General features: G+C 49.2%; 1 protein-coding gene across 1 annotated transcript; it reads left to right on the forward strand.

Moving 5' to 3' along the window:
* The first annotated feature begins 4,933 nt into the window (after nt 1-4,933).
* Nucleotides 4,934-11,639, forward strand: LOC124672652 (cysteine-rich receptor-like protein kinase 25). The gene is made up of 7 exons (XM_047208850.1): nt 4,934-5,755; nt 9,823-9,927; nt 10,030-10,220; nt 10,381-10,591; nt 10,682-10,919; nt 11,050-11,200; nt 11,331-11,639. The coding sequence occupies exons 1-7, from the start codon at nt 4,951-4,953 to the stop codon at nt 11,637-11,639; spliced, it is 2,010 nt and encodes a 669-aa protein (XP_047064806.1). The 5' UTR covers nt 4,934-4,950.
* Nucleotides 11,640-14,540: the final 2,901 nt, after the last annotated feature.

A 14,540-nucleotide genomic window follows, 5' to 3' on the forward strand; every position in this document is an offset into this window, starting at 1 on the left:
TGATTTCGAAAAGGCAAAGAGACTGAAACTAATATTGCCAGCAATGGAGTAGCTATCGGGAGTCCAAAATTAATTTCCAAAAGGTAATTTCTGTTTTGTTTTGGGGGAGCCCAATATGTGACAGATCAATGTGCTGAGTCAATCCGTTCTGAGAAAGACGGGTTTCTAATTAGCTATTTGGGCATTCTTTTTCATCATGGAAGACTTACAAATGCAAAATGGAAGCATGTGGAGGGACGCTTTCAGAAAAAAATTAACAACTAGAAAGGAAGCTAATATCCATTGGTAGAAGATTTGTACTATTTAATTCAGTACGTACATAGTAATATGGTAATGTATATGGAACCTGTCTTCTAAATACCAAAAGGAATTTTGCATAGATAGTGAGAAGAAAGAATATAAATTGGCTATATGGAATGTGGTTTTCCGCCCAAAAAATCAGGGGATCTTGGTCATGATCTTCAGGTTAAAAATGCAGCTCTCCTAGTTAAATGGTTTTTAAACTTCTTACGGAGGATGAGGTTCTAGCAAACTCTATTGAGAGGAGAAAGTATATAGACTCACTTTATTAAAAAACTGAGGACTCCCACTTTTAGGATTGTCTAATCACGACGAAGAAATATTCTTCTGCTTTGAATCATTTGATACCAAGGATGGCTCGGAGGTCAGGTCCTGGGAGGATAAGAGGCTAGGGAACACCACTCTCCGAAAAAATATCTAGCTTTATAGAACATCGACCATCACAAGAGTGATACAATCGCAACGGTTTCAGAGGCATCGCAGCCAGGTATGCCGTTCATGCGAGATTTAGTTGGTCTCAAGCTTGTGGCATGTAACGCTTTATAAGGGCAACTGGCAATTGTCCAATATCGCAAGGGACTGATAAGTTTCGTTATAATCTACATGAGATTCCTCTACAAAACCGCAAATTCACTTGGACTAATGGTCAAGATATTCCCACCATGTCAAGGATTGATGCCTTCTTTTGCAACGAAGATTGGGACACCTCGCACGATGATCACATTCTCCATGCTCTTTCTTCCTCGCTCTCCGATCATTGCCCTCTTCTCCTTGCTAGTTGCCGAGGTCCTAAGAAACCACACACGTTTCGCTTTGAAGAATTTTGGGCCCGTATGCCGGGGTTCTCCGAGGTGGTCCAAAAGGCTTGGCACGAACCTTCCACTCACTCGGACCCTTACCATATCCTCCATCACAAGCTTACCACCACCGGTAAGCGTCTCAAACAATGGAGTAGGAACCTTTTTTCCAACACAAAGCTTCAACTTCACATGGCCCTTCGTGTCATCTTTCATCTTGACTTGGCAATGGAGAGAAGACAACTATCCCCGGAGGAGCGTGACATCCGTGCAAGGCTTAAAAGAAGAGTGATTGGCTTGGCGGCCCTCGAGAGGACTAGAAAGAGACAAATGGCCCGCATCAAGAATCTTAAGGAAGGAGATGCAAACACGAAATTCTTCCATAGGAAGGTGAATGCTCGAAGAAGTAAGAACTTCATTGTCAAGCTAAGGCGTAACAATGGATGGGCCACGTCCCATGATGAAAAGCAATCAATTGCCCAAACTCACTTCTCCTCGGCGTATGGTCGGCCAACTCCTCGTAACTTTTCCTTCAATTGGGAGGCCATTGACCTCCCAACGCCTACCTTGGACGGTTTGGATGCTCCTTTTACGGAGTTTGAGGTGAAGGATGCAATTTGGGACATGCCTTCCGATAAGGCTCCCGGACCGGATGGGTTCAATGGCAAATTCTTCAAGGCTTGTTGGGAAATTACTAAACACGACATCATGGCGGTTGTGCAACGTTTCTCCAACCTCCATACCAAGAATCTTCATTGGCTTAACACCGCCAACATCGTCCTTCTTCCAAAGAAAGATGGGGTGGAGGACATCACCGACTTTAGACCCATTAGCCTCATCCATGGGTTCGCTAAGATTGTGGCAAAAGTCCTCTCTCGTCGCTTGGCCCCTCATATGAACGACATTGTCTCCCACTCCCAAAGTGCATTCATTAAGTCGAGGACCATACACGACAACTTCATGTTTGTCCGCAACTATGCGAGATGGCTCCACCGAAGAAAGAAGCCCACTCTTCTCTTCAAGCTTGACATCAAAAAGGCTTTCGATCATGTTCGTTGGGACTACATTCTTGATCTTCTTCAACGCCTTGGGTTCCCACCCCGCTTCCGTGATTGGCTCACGGCCCTTCTTGGCACCGCTACATCGAGAGTTCTCCTCAATGGCATTCCGGGGGATCCTATTAAGCATGGGCGCGGACTTCGGCAAGGGGACCCGCTATCCCCGTTGCTTTTTGATATCGCGATTGACCCTCTACAACGCATCCTTCATGTGGCTACCGACCTTGGCCTTCTTAGTCGCCTACCCGGAAGAGGGGCAAGATTCCGCACGTCCTTATACGCCGATGATGCGGCCATCTTTATGGCCCCCAACCATGAGGAGGTTTCCAACCTTGCGCATATCTTGAGCAACTTTGGCAATGTCACCGGCCTCTTCACTAACTTCGAGAAGAGCCTTGTGGCACCTATCCGGTGCAACGAGGTGGACCTTATACATGTTCTACAACACCTTCCGGCTACTACCACGACCTTCCCAATGAAATATCTTGGGCTCCCTCTTGCGGTCAAGCGCCTCAAAAGATCTCGTTTCCAATACATCGAAGACAAAGCGGCGGCGCGCCTCGCGCCTCTCTATGGAAGATACTTCAACAACGCCGGGAAGATGGCACTTGTCAAATCGGTCCTCTCCTCTCAAGCCATCTACCCCCTCACAGCCCTTGAGGTTCCCGCCGAGCCCCTTCAAGCCATCATTAAGTTAATCCGAAGCTTCTTTTGGGCGGGCAATGAGAGTGCCACCGGCGGGAAGTGTAAAGTCAATTGGACCACCGTTTGTCGCCCTACCTACCTCGGCGGTTTGGGTATCCTTAACATGGATAAATTTGCGAGAGCCCTTCGCCTCCGTTGGCCATGGCTTGCTTGGACTTCACCGGAAAAGCCTTGGGTTGGTATGGAGGACCCTTGCAACAAGGAGGACATGGAGCTCTTCGCCTCCTTGACCAAAGTCACCATTGGCGATGGTAATAAGGCTAGCTTCTGGAATGACCCGTGGGCCGATGGCCTTTGCCCCAAGTGCATTGCACCTTCCATCTATGCTATCTCTAAGGGGAAAACTTGGAACGTCCGGAAGTCAATCAACAATGAAGCGTGGATCCTACATCTCGACATTTCCGCGGGCCTTTCGGTCCAAAACCTTCATGAGTTTACCTTGCTTTGGCAACATACTTCGCAAATCACTCTACAAGACGACGTGCCGGACTCTATCGTTTGGAAGCTCACCACGAATGGGGCATACTCTTGCTCGTCGGCCTACAAGGCGCAATTCGCTGGCACCATCCGCTCATCCATGGAGGCGGTCGTTTGGAAGGCTTGGGCGGCCCCAAAATGCAAGCTCTTCTCTTGGCTTATTATCCAAAACCGGGTTTGGACGGCGGACCGCCTTGCGAGACGCGGGTGGCCTAATGGGAGGATTTGCGCCCTTTGTCGTTGCCATGACGAGTCGGCGGCCCATCTTATTTTCAAATGCCGCCTCTCCGTTCGCCTTTGGACCATGATTAGGGATTGGCTTCGCATCCACGACTTTGACCCCGCATCATGGAATGAGTTTGACAGCGTGGAACATTGGTGGACTTCCATCGTTCTTGATCATGGCGGTAGAAGGAAGGCTATGGCCTCACTCCTCATGCTTGTCGCTTGGGAGATTTGGAATGAGAGGAATGCGAGAACCTTCAAAAACAAGAGCACTATGCCAACCATCATCTTCGATAGAATTAAGACGGAAGCTAGAACTTGGGTTTTAGCCGGTGCGAAACATTTGGGTCTTTTGATTGCGGGAGAATAGACCTTTTTTTCCTCGGTGTGGTTGTAACTCTAAAACTTGGTTCTATGACTTCTCCTTATTTAATGAATTAAGGCAAATCTTTTTCCTTTCTTTCAAAAAAAAAATCTACATGAAAATGTTAGATTCTCGCTAAATTATATGTATAGAGCATGTCCTTTCAGATGGTATCTTCTATAAAAAAAAATGCGTAAATACATCACAATCCACTCCCATCGCAGTTTGGGATTAGAAGAGAAACGAGGGAATTGGCTGGAATGGAAGGATTCGCCAAATCATATCTCGTCCCCAAATCTCTAGAAGATGGAAATACCCTAGCCTAGAGGTATTCAAGGCCTCATTCTTCATTGGATTCTCAAAGGTTTTGTCAGATTCAAAACAATGTTCTTTTTCTCGGAAACAAGGCAGATACCGGCCTGTTTGTGGATCCTGGCCTTGCAATTTTTTTGGTCGGGTTCAACCTTCTAATTCCTGGTCACACTTATACGCGAGCTCAACCTGTACATGTGGCTGTGCACAACTCTTGAACTGAATGGTTTCCGCTGAATTTCCCTACTCCGAAAATATCCGGAGTTCCATATATCGAGCATCCATTGCACTCGTCAGCAAAATGTTATCCACATCCAAGGACCGACATCACCTACTACTACTACTAGGCATCTTCTCCTGTAAAGAAATCCGGAACCGACATCATCAGCATTCAGCAGCTAGTACAGTCCAAAGAATTACACACGCAATTTCGTGTATTTTTCTTCATCGTCCAATCTCTATCATCGATCGGAGCCCGTACCTCAAGTCAACCTTCTCGAGCTGAAACCAGCTGCCTACTCTCTCGCTGTCACGGCTTAAGCAACCTTCTCGAGCCCTTATTCTATCTTGTGCATTAGTACAAAATTCGAATTAGTTGAGCATGGATGGATGATGCCTACTAATACCACTCGATAACTACCGAGCAAGGCCAATGAGAGCGTAGCTTTTCTGCCATCCCTCCCCCAACAGTTCTCACTCAGCACCTACTACCATGCTTCTCCTCTTTCTCCTCCTCCTCGTTGCCGCCACCTCGTCACCAGCATCCGGCGAGGGAGAAGCTGAGCCGGTGGTCAACGACTTCTCCCACGTCTGCAGCTCCACGGACGGCCCGCAGCAGCTCTACCAGCCCAATAGCACCTTCGCGGCCAACCTCGCCGCCATGTCCACGGCGCTCCCGAGGAACGCCTCGGCGACCGGCTTCTCCGCCGGCGCGTTCGGCCGGGCGCCGGACACGGCGTACGGGCTGGGTCTCTGCCGCGGGGACATCCCCGGCGACCGCTGCGCCGCGTGCCTCGCCATGGCGTTCGAGGGCGCGGCGGACCTGTGCCGCGACAGCATGGACGTCACCATCTACTACGACCAGTGCCACGTCCGGTTCTACGACCGGGACTTCCTCGCCGGCGTCAGAAACGGTCCAAAGAAGGTCGCCCACAACATGAACAACGTGTCCGCATGGAACGTCGCCGAGTTCGACGGCCTTGTCACGCGGCTGGCGAACGCGGTGGCGGACAGGGCCAGCAACGCGAGCAATAGCTATGCCACGGGCCAGGCCGGCTTCGCGCCCGAGAAAATCGACCTATACGGCCTGGCGCAGTGCACGCCGGACCTCACGACGGCTCAGTGCCGGAGCTGCCTCGCCGGCATCATAGGAGAGATACCCAAGTCCTTGAGTGGGAGGGTGGGCGGGAGGATTCTCGGAGTGCGCTGCAATTACAGGTACGAGAAGGATATCTTCTTCCACATGCCCGACGACATCATCACGCTCACGCCGCTCGTCAGTTCCTCTTCCTCCACAGGTGAGGCTCTCATCGATGTTGATGTAGTTTTAGCATCTGAAAATCCATCCCCCGTTTCAAACCAGCAGCTAGCAGTAGTACTTCCTTTCAGTCAATGAGATGGAAATGATTAATTGGATGATGCATCCTCCTTGCGCGTAAGTAGATGACAATGTCAGCAGCAAGTAGCAACGTACTGTGCACGTACAAAGCACAATATGGGTCAAAATTAAGGCTAACCTAACTGAAACATGAAAACAAAAATCTCTAGATATTTACATTTGACGTCCCTTTTAGCATGAATAATGCTGACGTGGAAAAACTATATTATCTAAGAGCATGCCATTGTGCATGCATTTTAAGAAATTCTACTTTATACTATTCAAATATATATAATACATGTATAAGAAAAGTTTAAGTAACATATATCAGTCATCGAGTTAGTTCAACTTAAATTTACAACATTCATCAGTAATTTCATGTCTCGAGAAAATTACATGATTTTTTTAATAATACAATAAATATTGTGTATTTTTTAGCTGAGAATATCACTCATTAATCACAAAACCCAGCAGTTCTCACATTTTTAGCTGTATGGCTTACTTATAGTTTTATTGTTTTAAAAAGGAGCAGATTCAAATCAGAGCTCAAACAAACAATAGCTGGTTTTCAAGATCCGACACAGTTGTAGTAAAGAATTCTCGGCAGCTTATCTCATCAGAGTGTAGGGCCCTCTTGACTTTGTTGTCCATAGAAGAAACGTCGGGCGGTGCACATCACAGCCTATATAGTAACAAAGAATTATCTGCGCGCCATTTGTACGGATCATGGCAGTATTGATATGTGCATATATTTTACGACGTGGGCCGTTGAATCTTTGCCTTTGTGCTGCGAGATGAGAGGACGTCCAAGTCCAGTCGATGATGCTATGGACCTGCATATTTCGTCGAGAACTATACCAGCACTTTCCGCGGGGCATTTTCCATTTTTTAGCGGAGACAAAGGTAGGACTTTTTTGTTTAAAAATATATAAAAGGTTTTTCCAAGCATTATTCCATGCGCGAATCCATGAAATCGATGGCATCGATAGAGATGCCAGCAAATCTAATCGGGCCATCTCAATCGCATGACCGTTCCTTGTTTTGGCAGTCGATGACTGGACCGGCATGTAGTGAGCTAGCTAGCACAATAGTCCTCTTTTTCTATCGGTTTTGCTAATTCTCAGTAAACTGAGATTTAGGTTAGAGCTCAGCAGAATATGCATCAGTTGAATTGCGCCAAGTTCGTGCGTCGTCTTCTACATTGAGCATATCGAGTTGGAGGATGGAGGGGGTGGGGGGACGTCCGTCGAGCCGGAGCCGGTGACAGCGCGGCTGGCCGCATCATAGACGGCGACAACAAGGATGGACATTAGGGTTTGGGGTGCGGGCTGTCGGTGCCGATAAGAAGGGGGCATGACTTAGAGGGATGGCCGGGGCGGCGATGGACCGGCGGAGGAGGGAGCTTGGGGCAAGGTGGGGCGGCGAGGTGCGCGGCAGCGCGCCGGCTAGGGGGGGGGTGGATGGCGATCCGGTCGACAATGGCTACGGGGAGGCCGGAGGTGGAGAAGAAGGCCGGTTAAATAACTCTCGGTTAACTAAGCCCTAGACAAACCATTTTCCTATTACAGATCAAAGTACACTCACTCGGTTCTAAACAGTTTGTCGCGCATTTTTTAAATGTAAGTTTGAATATATCTATAAATTATAGCTATATCGACATCTAAATTAGGTGAGTACATGAGTTGGTACATGTAATGTCGATGGTAGCCGACACAGGTAGGCGACCGTACCCCGTCCAGAGCTAGCACAGGTTTTTCGTCCGGAGATTTATTCCCCCTTTGTTCAGGCGGATCCACGTGCGGCACGAGAGGTGCTAGCTTTTGGCGAGACAGGTTTAGCTCCCTGGCCTTTGATTAATCTTGCTTGCTCCCCTTTGTTGCCTTTGTTCAGCCATGGCCACCGCCCACCGCCCACAGGCCGCTTTGTTCAAGCAGAGTCATCCACTCACATCACATGCTTCGGGGAATCCGGCCGGGTCGACATCTGCTGATCTGCATGCCATGCACGTACCAGACGTATGGACGCGTCTATCGGACGAAATTAAGCCCTTTGATTATGCTCAGCCAGTTGGTACGGCCGCTGCTTTGCTTCCCACGGTTGTCAGTGTCCAATCCAAAGGCGATCTCGTGAGCCAGCCGCCGGGGAGACCCCGGTGTTTGACCCTCGCCTCGAGTCGTAGCCACCCGGATCCAATCAGCATCCTCCGTGTTTAGACGAAGATCACGTACTGATTGTGGATCTGGGCTACAGCTGCGAATTTTGCGCTGTCAATGTCGGGTATCTTATGAAGATTGACTATCTAGGGTGCCTCTACTATCACTAACAGTGCACAACTTATGCAATGAAACTGCAAAGTTTCAAGTTTAAAGCTAGGTTGTATCTGATAAAGTATGTAAATTATGAAAACTTTGCTAGCCACTGAAACATTACAACTAGAATGTAGAAAAAGATAGTTTCGGTGTTTTTGAAGCAATTTAAAAATAAAATAAATTCTTTATATGTATGTATATTTAATGTCAGAAATATCACAAACTATTTTTCCTACATCCTATATCAAACTTTGGAGTGCAAATATTGTATGACGTGGGAGATAAAAAAAAAAAAAAGTTGTTTGACGGAAAAAAAAAAAGGCTAGCGCGGTTTTGATGCACCTATGGACATCCTAGATGAAGGATGTGCAGTCAGGGCCGGCCCTAGTGGGTGGGCAGGGTGTGCGGCCGCCCAGGGCCCAAAAAATCTGGGGGCCCCATCCCAAGTATATGTTCATGTATATATACATGCTAGGCCAGCTGGAAAAAAGGCATGTTGGCTGCTGCATGCTGATTGGACCTTACGTGAAGTGATGAACCTTGAGTAATTCGCTCTTGGCTTCGTATTCCACGCAGCCGCACAGACTCTGGTTCCAAGACGACTTGACGACTCGACGAGAGATAATTTCAGCGCCGGTTCACATCCTCTTTTCTTTCTCGTCGGCAGGGATCCATCGATCCTGAACAAACAACCCCTGATTGATCAATCTACTATCATCTTCGGCTCTTCTTTCTGTCCGCACCGAATTAGCGCTCCGCCGATCCCCATCGCCATCCGCCGCCGTCGGTAACAAACTAACACCGTTCGCGACTGCCCACTAAAACTACTCTTTTATTTCTAAGTATTTTTTCCTCTAACTTCTTTGAAGGAGAAATTTAAAGAACTCTTGATGTTTAAAGATATCTTTGGTTTTTTATTGAGCTCGGGGACCCCAAAATCTTTGAGTGATAGTCAACTTGAAGAGGGTTGTAGAAGATTTGCAGAAACTTTCTCTCTTGAAGGTGGTTCATGTAATGTTGAGGTATATGATCTTATTTCTAAATTAAAGATGATGAGATTCACCTTGCCAAATGGTGTAATGTTTGCCATGGATACTTTTGAGCATACTAGAGAAGTGGATTGTTATCCTAATATCTCCATTGCTTATCGCATCTTATCCAGATGGTGTAATGCCTATCATGGATATTTTTGAGCATATTAGAGAAGTGGATTGTTATCCTAATATCTCCATTGCTTATCGTATCTTATGTACTATGCATGTGATTGTCGCATCGGCTCAAAGGAGTTTTTCAAAGTTGAAATTATTGAATAACTATTTGAGGTCAACAATGACTCAACAGAGGTTAAATGGTTTGGCAACTAGCATCGACATCGATCCCATCATTAGTGACTTCGCATCAAGAAATGTTACAAGAAAAAATAAAGGTAATATGTATAAATTATTACATATGCTACCGTGTTTGGATGCATTTAAATGTTATTGACGACATGTTTTTTACGTATATATTCATTATTAATATCGTGGTGTCTATATTAAGGCCTAAAATTTTAGTCTCGCCCAGGGCCCCCAAAATCTTAGGACCGGCGCTGTGTGCAGTCAGTACCTACACAGAAATTCTTCTCTCGTTAGTTTTAATTCAACATTGGAAGTTTTTATCTGACAGTAACAGCTCGCAGGGAGCAAGAACACCCTATGGATCGTCGCCATAGCAGTCCCCGTAGCCGTGCTCCTCTGCGGCTTCTTGGCGTGCTTCCTGTGGATCAGAACACGAAGAAGAAGAGGTACCTAGCTGCTAAAACATAGAGCTTGTTTCTTCTCATGAACGTTGCCTTGCTCTTCCACGGCGATCTCGTCACTAACCAACAGAATGTACGATTGACCAGTGGCTAATCTCTCAGGGAGGGTGGGCATACCGACCATGTCCATGGAGATGGAGCAGGTGCTCAAGCTCTGGAAGATCGAGGAGAGCGACTCCGAGTTCTCGCTCTACGATTTCGACCAGATCGCGGATGCCACCGGGAACTTCTCCGACGACTGCAAGCTCGGCCAGGGTGGCTTTGGCGCGGTTTACATGGTATACTGTTCTTACACAAACAAACGTGTGTGTCTATTTATACTCCTGCATTACTGATAGTACAGTTACAGCAGACAAATGGATTTTGTTCAGTGGCTCAGTGCAATGCGTCATCAGATAGATGAATTTCTCTGACGCCTATGTTGTGTTTGCGTTCCAGGGAGAACTGAGTGGCGGGATTGAAGTCGCAATCAAGAGACTCTCTACCGGCTCGGTCCAGGGGCTCATGGAGTTCAAGACGGAGATCCAGCTGATCGCCAAGCTCCAGCACACCAACCTCGTCAGGCTCCTGGGATGCTGCCTCCAGGCGGAGGAGAAGATGCTCATATACGAGTACATGCACAACAAGAGCCTCGACTGCTTCATCTTCGGTACGCGTGACGCGTTCCATTCCATTCATCGATCTAACCTGTTGCTACATTTCCTCTCCAACATTTTGACTGACTGTTGCTGCTCTGCAGACAGCACGAGAGGTGCGATACTGAATTGGGAGCGGCGGTTCACTATAATCGACGGGATCGCGCAGGGCCTACTTTACATGCACAAGCACTCTCGGCTGCGAGTGGTGCACAGGGACCTGAAGGCGAGCAACATCCTTTTGGACCGCGACATGAACCCCAAGATCTCTGACTTTGGTTTGGCCAGGATATTCTGCTCCAACACCACCGAGGCCAACACCACCAGGGTCATGGGCACACAGTAAGTACTACTCCTGCTGATCAAATTTTTCTGCACGTACTTACAGTGCCAACATAAATTCAAGCACGCATAGACACGTAGTCGGTCTCCAGCTTATGATGACTGAATTTCTTTGGGCATTTCTCATCAGTGGATACATCTCTCCCGAGTATGCTTCCGAGGGCCTCTTCTCGACCAAGTCCGACGTTTACAGCTTTGGCGTCTTGCTTCTTGAGATCATAAGCGGGAAGAGGACTCCAGGCTTCTACCAGCACGGCAAATTCTGCAATCTCACAGGATACGTAAGTATAGACAACAATGCACTACAAGACCCACTTAATTTTCTGCAACAAGAAACCTGCACTTCAGTACGCTGAAACCTACAAGACAGGAGTGGCCGCTAATCACTGCAAACTTGTTCAATTCTTTCAGGCGTATCGTCTTTGGAAAGAGGGGAAATGGCACGAGATGGTCGACCAGGTAATCGGGACCGGCTACCCCGTGACCGGGGTGATGAAGTGCGTCCAGGTGGCGCTGCTCTGCGTCCAGGACAGCGCCGAAGACCGGCCAAACATGGCCGACGTCGTCGCGATGCTCGGCAGCGAGGGGCTCACCCTGCCGGAACCCAGGCAGCCGGCGTACTTCAACGTCAGGATGTCGAGCTTCCCGGAGTCCACCGGTTCATTTACCGAGTCGCCCTACTCCTACATTAGCAACGTCGTCTTGACAGACGGTAGATAACGACGCGTGCAAGTGTAGGTGCTCAAAATCCATTTCTACTAGCTTGGTGACTGTACAATTGATCGGATTCAGTTACAAAAAGGAGGGAACATAGCAGGTTAACATAGATGATGCACATACATTCCCATACCCAACATGTATTAAATATAGTACTTTTCTTGACATTTTCTCGTAATTCTCAGGGCTTCCTTTTCTAGTTCCACGGTGTAAATGCAAGTAGTTCTCTACTATTGTGTATATCTGCATGCATCAGGATTTCGTAGTGCAACCTTTGTCTGCCTATGTTTACTATGCTTGATTCAGCTTGAAGAAATTCATTTGACATGTATTGATAATTCGGAAATTCATTTAGAAAGGAAGAAAGTCGCAACCAAACAAGTTCATTTATGCTTCGAAAAGAAGCCATACTTAAACGGTTGATGTAGATACTATCCTTGGTATGCCACTCATTACTAGAAACATAGAGGATTTCTGGACATGGGCTTTTGATAAGCGTGGAGTGTTCAGTGTATCGCATGCTAATTGAAACGAAGTACCAACGTGAAGCATGGCTCGACGGCCGATCATCTGGCTTGGATCAGAGAAGGAGAGAAAGGAATGGACCTCAATGTGGAAGGTTAAAGTGCCATCCAGGATTAAAAGTTTCCTCTCGAGACTAGCAAAACAGTCACTCACTACAGCCGATCTTCTACAACATGGTGACAACACAATCATGTGCTTTATTTGGAGCTATTGATTCGTGGCGACATTCTTTAATGGAGTGTGCAATGTTGATCCGGTGTTCTTGATATTCCTCGGCAACAGATTGTGTTGCTAGGCCATGGATGATGTTTCAAAAAGCCACCACTATACGAAAATGTTTCAAAAAACCACCACTCTAGCGCTAACAAGTAACAAAAAGCACTGATCCTTGTCTAAAGCTGGTCTAGTGACGAAACTGACATATAGGCCCCACTATCAGGCTGACGTGGTAGTCAAAAACGGTCAACGGAAGCCATCGATGAAGGGTTGCAAAATTTTGGGTTTTTTGTAAGTTATCGTGGGGCCCACTGTCAGTTTCTTCTCCCTCCAGACTCCTTCTTGTCTATCCTCGGGAGCTAGGCACCGTCGGTGACGCTGGCAAGTCCGCACAGATAGGAGTCCGGGCAGGGCCGTCACCAGCGAACCTGGCAAGGGGGCGGGCGCGGCCGGGCTCCAGCGGGGCGGCCGCGACCAGCTGCGGCGAGCGCCGGCTTGGGCAGAGGCGGGCGCGTCACGGCGAGCTCCGGCTCCGGCAAGGGGCGGGCGCGGCGTTGAGGGCGGCGGCGTGGAGGCGATAAGGCGTCAGGGGAGGCCGGGGATCTGCAGCACGAGCGCCGCCGTCGATCTGCAGCACGAGCGTCGCCGTCGTCCGCCGAGCTACGAGCGTCGCCGTCGTCCGCCGAGCTCCAACCCGTCCCATCTCGGCTATGCATGCGCCCTTGACCTGCCTAGTCGTGACCTTCATCCCAGCCCCAAGTGGCCTCTCTCTTCTCCTCTGTTGGTCGAGAACGTGAACGGCATTCGGAGCGCGCCGCCGTCGGCATCATGCTCCTTCCCGTATCTGTAGACCACGCGGAGACCAGCCACTATGTCATTTTACTCCTCCACGACACAAAGGTCGTTCCTGCTGAAGGAATCGGCACGGGATACTGTCTGCCGTCGTCGCCGTGTTCGTCTTCCTCTGCTCCGGTAGGTCGCAATTGCGTCGCCGTCCTCACCATTCTCCACCGTGAACAGTTCGCGCGGGCGCCAGGCCATCTCCGGGTCGGGCCGAAGCCGTGGGGGCCGGTTCCAGTGATGCCTACGGCCAGCCGACGGCGGAGATGCACGCAGACCATGTGGCGCAAGGCCTCACCGCGACGACGGCGGCTTGGCGGTAAGGGCGCAGGCAGGCCCGTCCTCCTCTCCGGCAGCCGCAGTCGGGCTCGGGGGCATGGGTGCGAGCTCCGGCCAGGCGGCACGGGCGAGGTACCGCTAGGGCGCGACGGCCAGGGCTGGCAAGGGCCCGCGCGGGGCGAGCGCGGGTGAGCGCCAGCCATGGCGGGGTGAGCACGGGCGAGCGCTGGCGGGGCGGGCGCGGGGCCAGCGCAGGCGAGCGCCGGCCATGGCGGGATAGGGCGAGGTCCGGCCGAGCTCCGACCAGAGCGGCGCGGGGCGATGTTCGGCAGGGCGTGGTCCGTTCGAGCGCCGGCTAGAGCAGAGCGGGGCGAGGTTTGGTCAGGGGCTGGCGGGATGAGCTCCATCGCCGACCAGGACGGCGCGGCCGAGCACCAGCCAGAGCGGTGCGGGTTGGCCTCTAACCGACGCGCACAGAGCATCGGGCCTCCAGGAAAATTGGTCAACGCACGATGAGGATGTGGTGGAAAATAATAAGGAAAGGAAAAAAAGAAAATTTACATATAAGTCCAGAACTATAACCAATAATCAGTTGCCACGCCAGCCTGACAGTGAGACCCAAATGTCAGTTTGGCGATTAAACCAGCATCAGAGTGGAATCAGTGCTATCTGTTACCTGTAAAGTGGTGGTTTTTTGAAGAAAAAAAATCGTAAAATGGTGGTTTTTTGAAACTACTGCCTGAAATGTGGTGGTTTTTTGTAATTTTCTCGCCATGGGTGGCATCCACCCGATCTTCAGTATGTGAAGGTCAACATAGATGGAGCCATTAACGTTGCTGATGGTAATTGTGGGGCAGGCGGTGTTGACAGATCCCCTCATCGCCGAATACATGGTTGTGCGTGATGGTGTCCTCTTCGCCAAAATTCAAGGGCTCACGCATGTGATAATGGTGACAGATTGCCTGGAGGTGGTGAACCGCTAGAACACTCACTACAATTCTCGTTCTATTGTGGGTCCTTTATTTGTAGAGATTGGAAAGCTAG

Source organism: Lolium rigidum, chromosome 7 (genome assembly GCF_022539505.1).
Source record: "Lolium rigidum isolate FL_2022 chromosome 7, APGP_CSIRO_Lrig_0.1, whole genome shotgun sequence".
NCBI lineage: Eukaryota > Viridiplantae > Streptophyta > Magnoliopsida > Poales > Poaceae > Lolium > Lolium rigidum.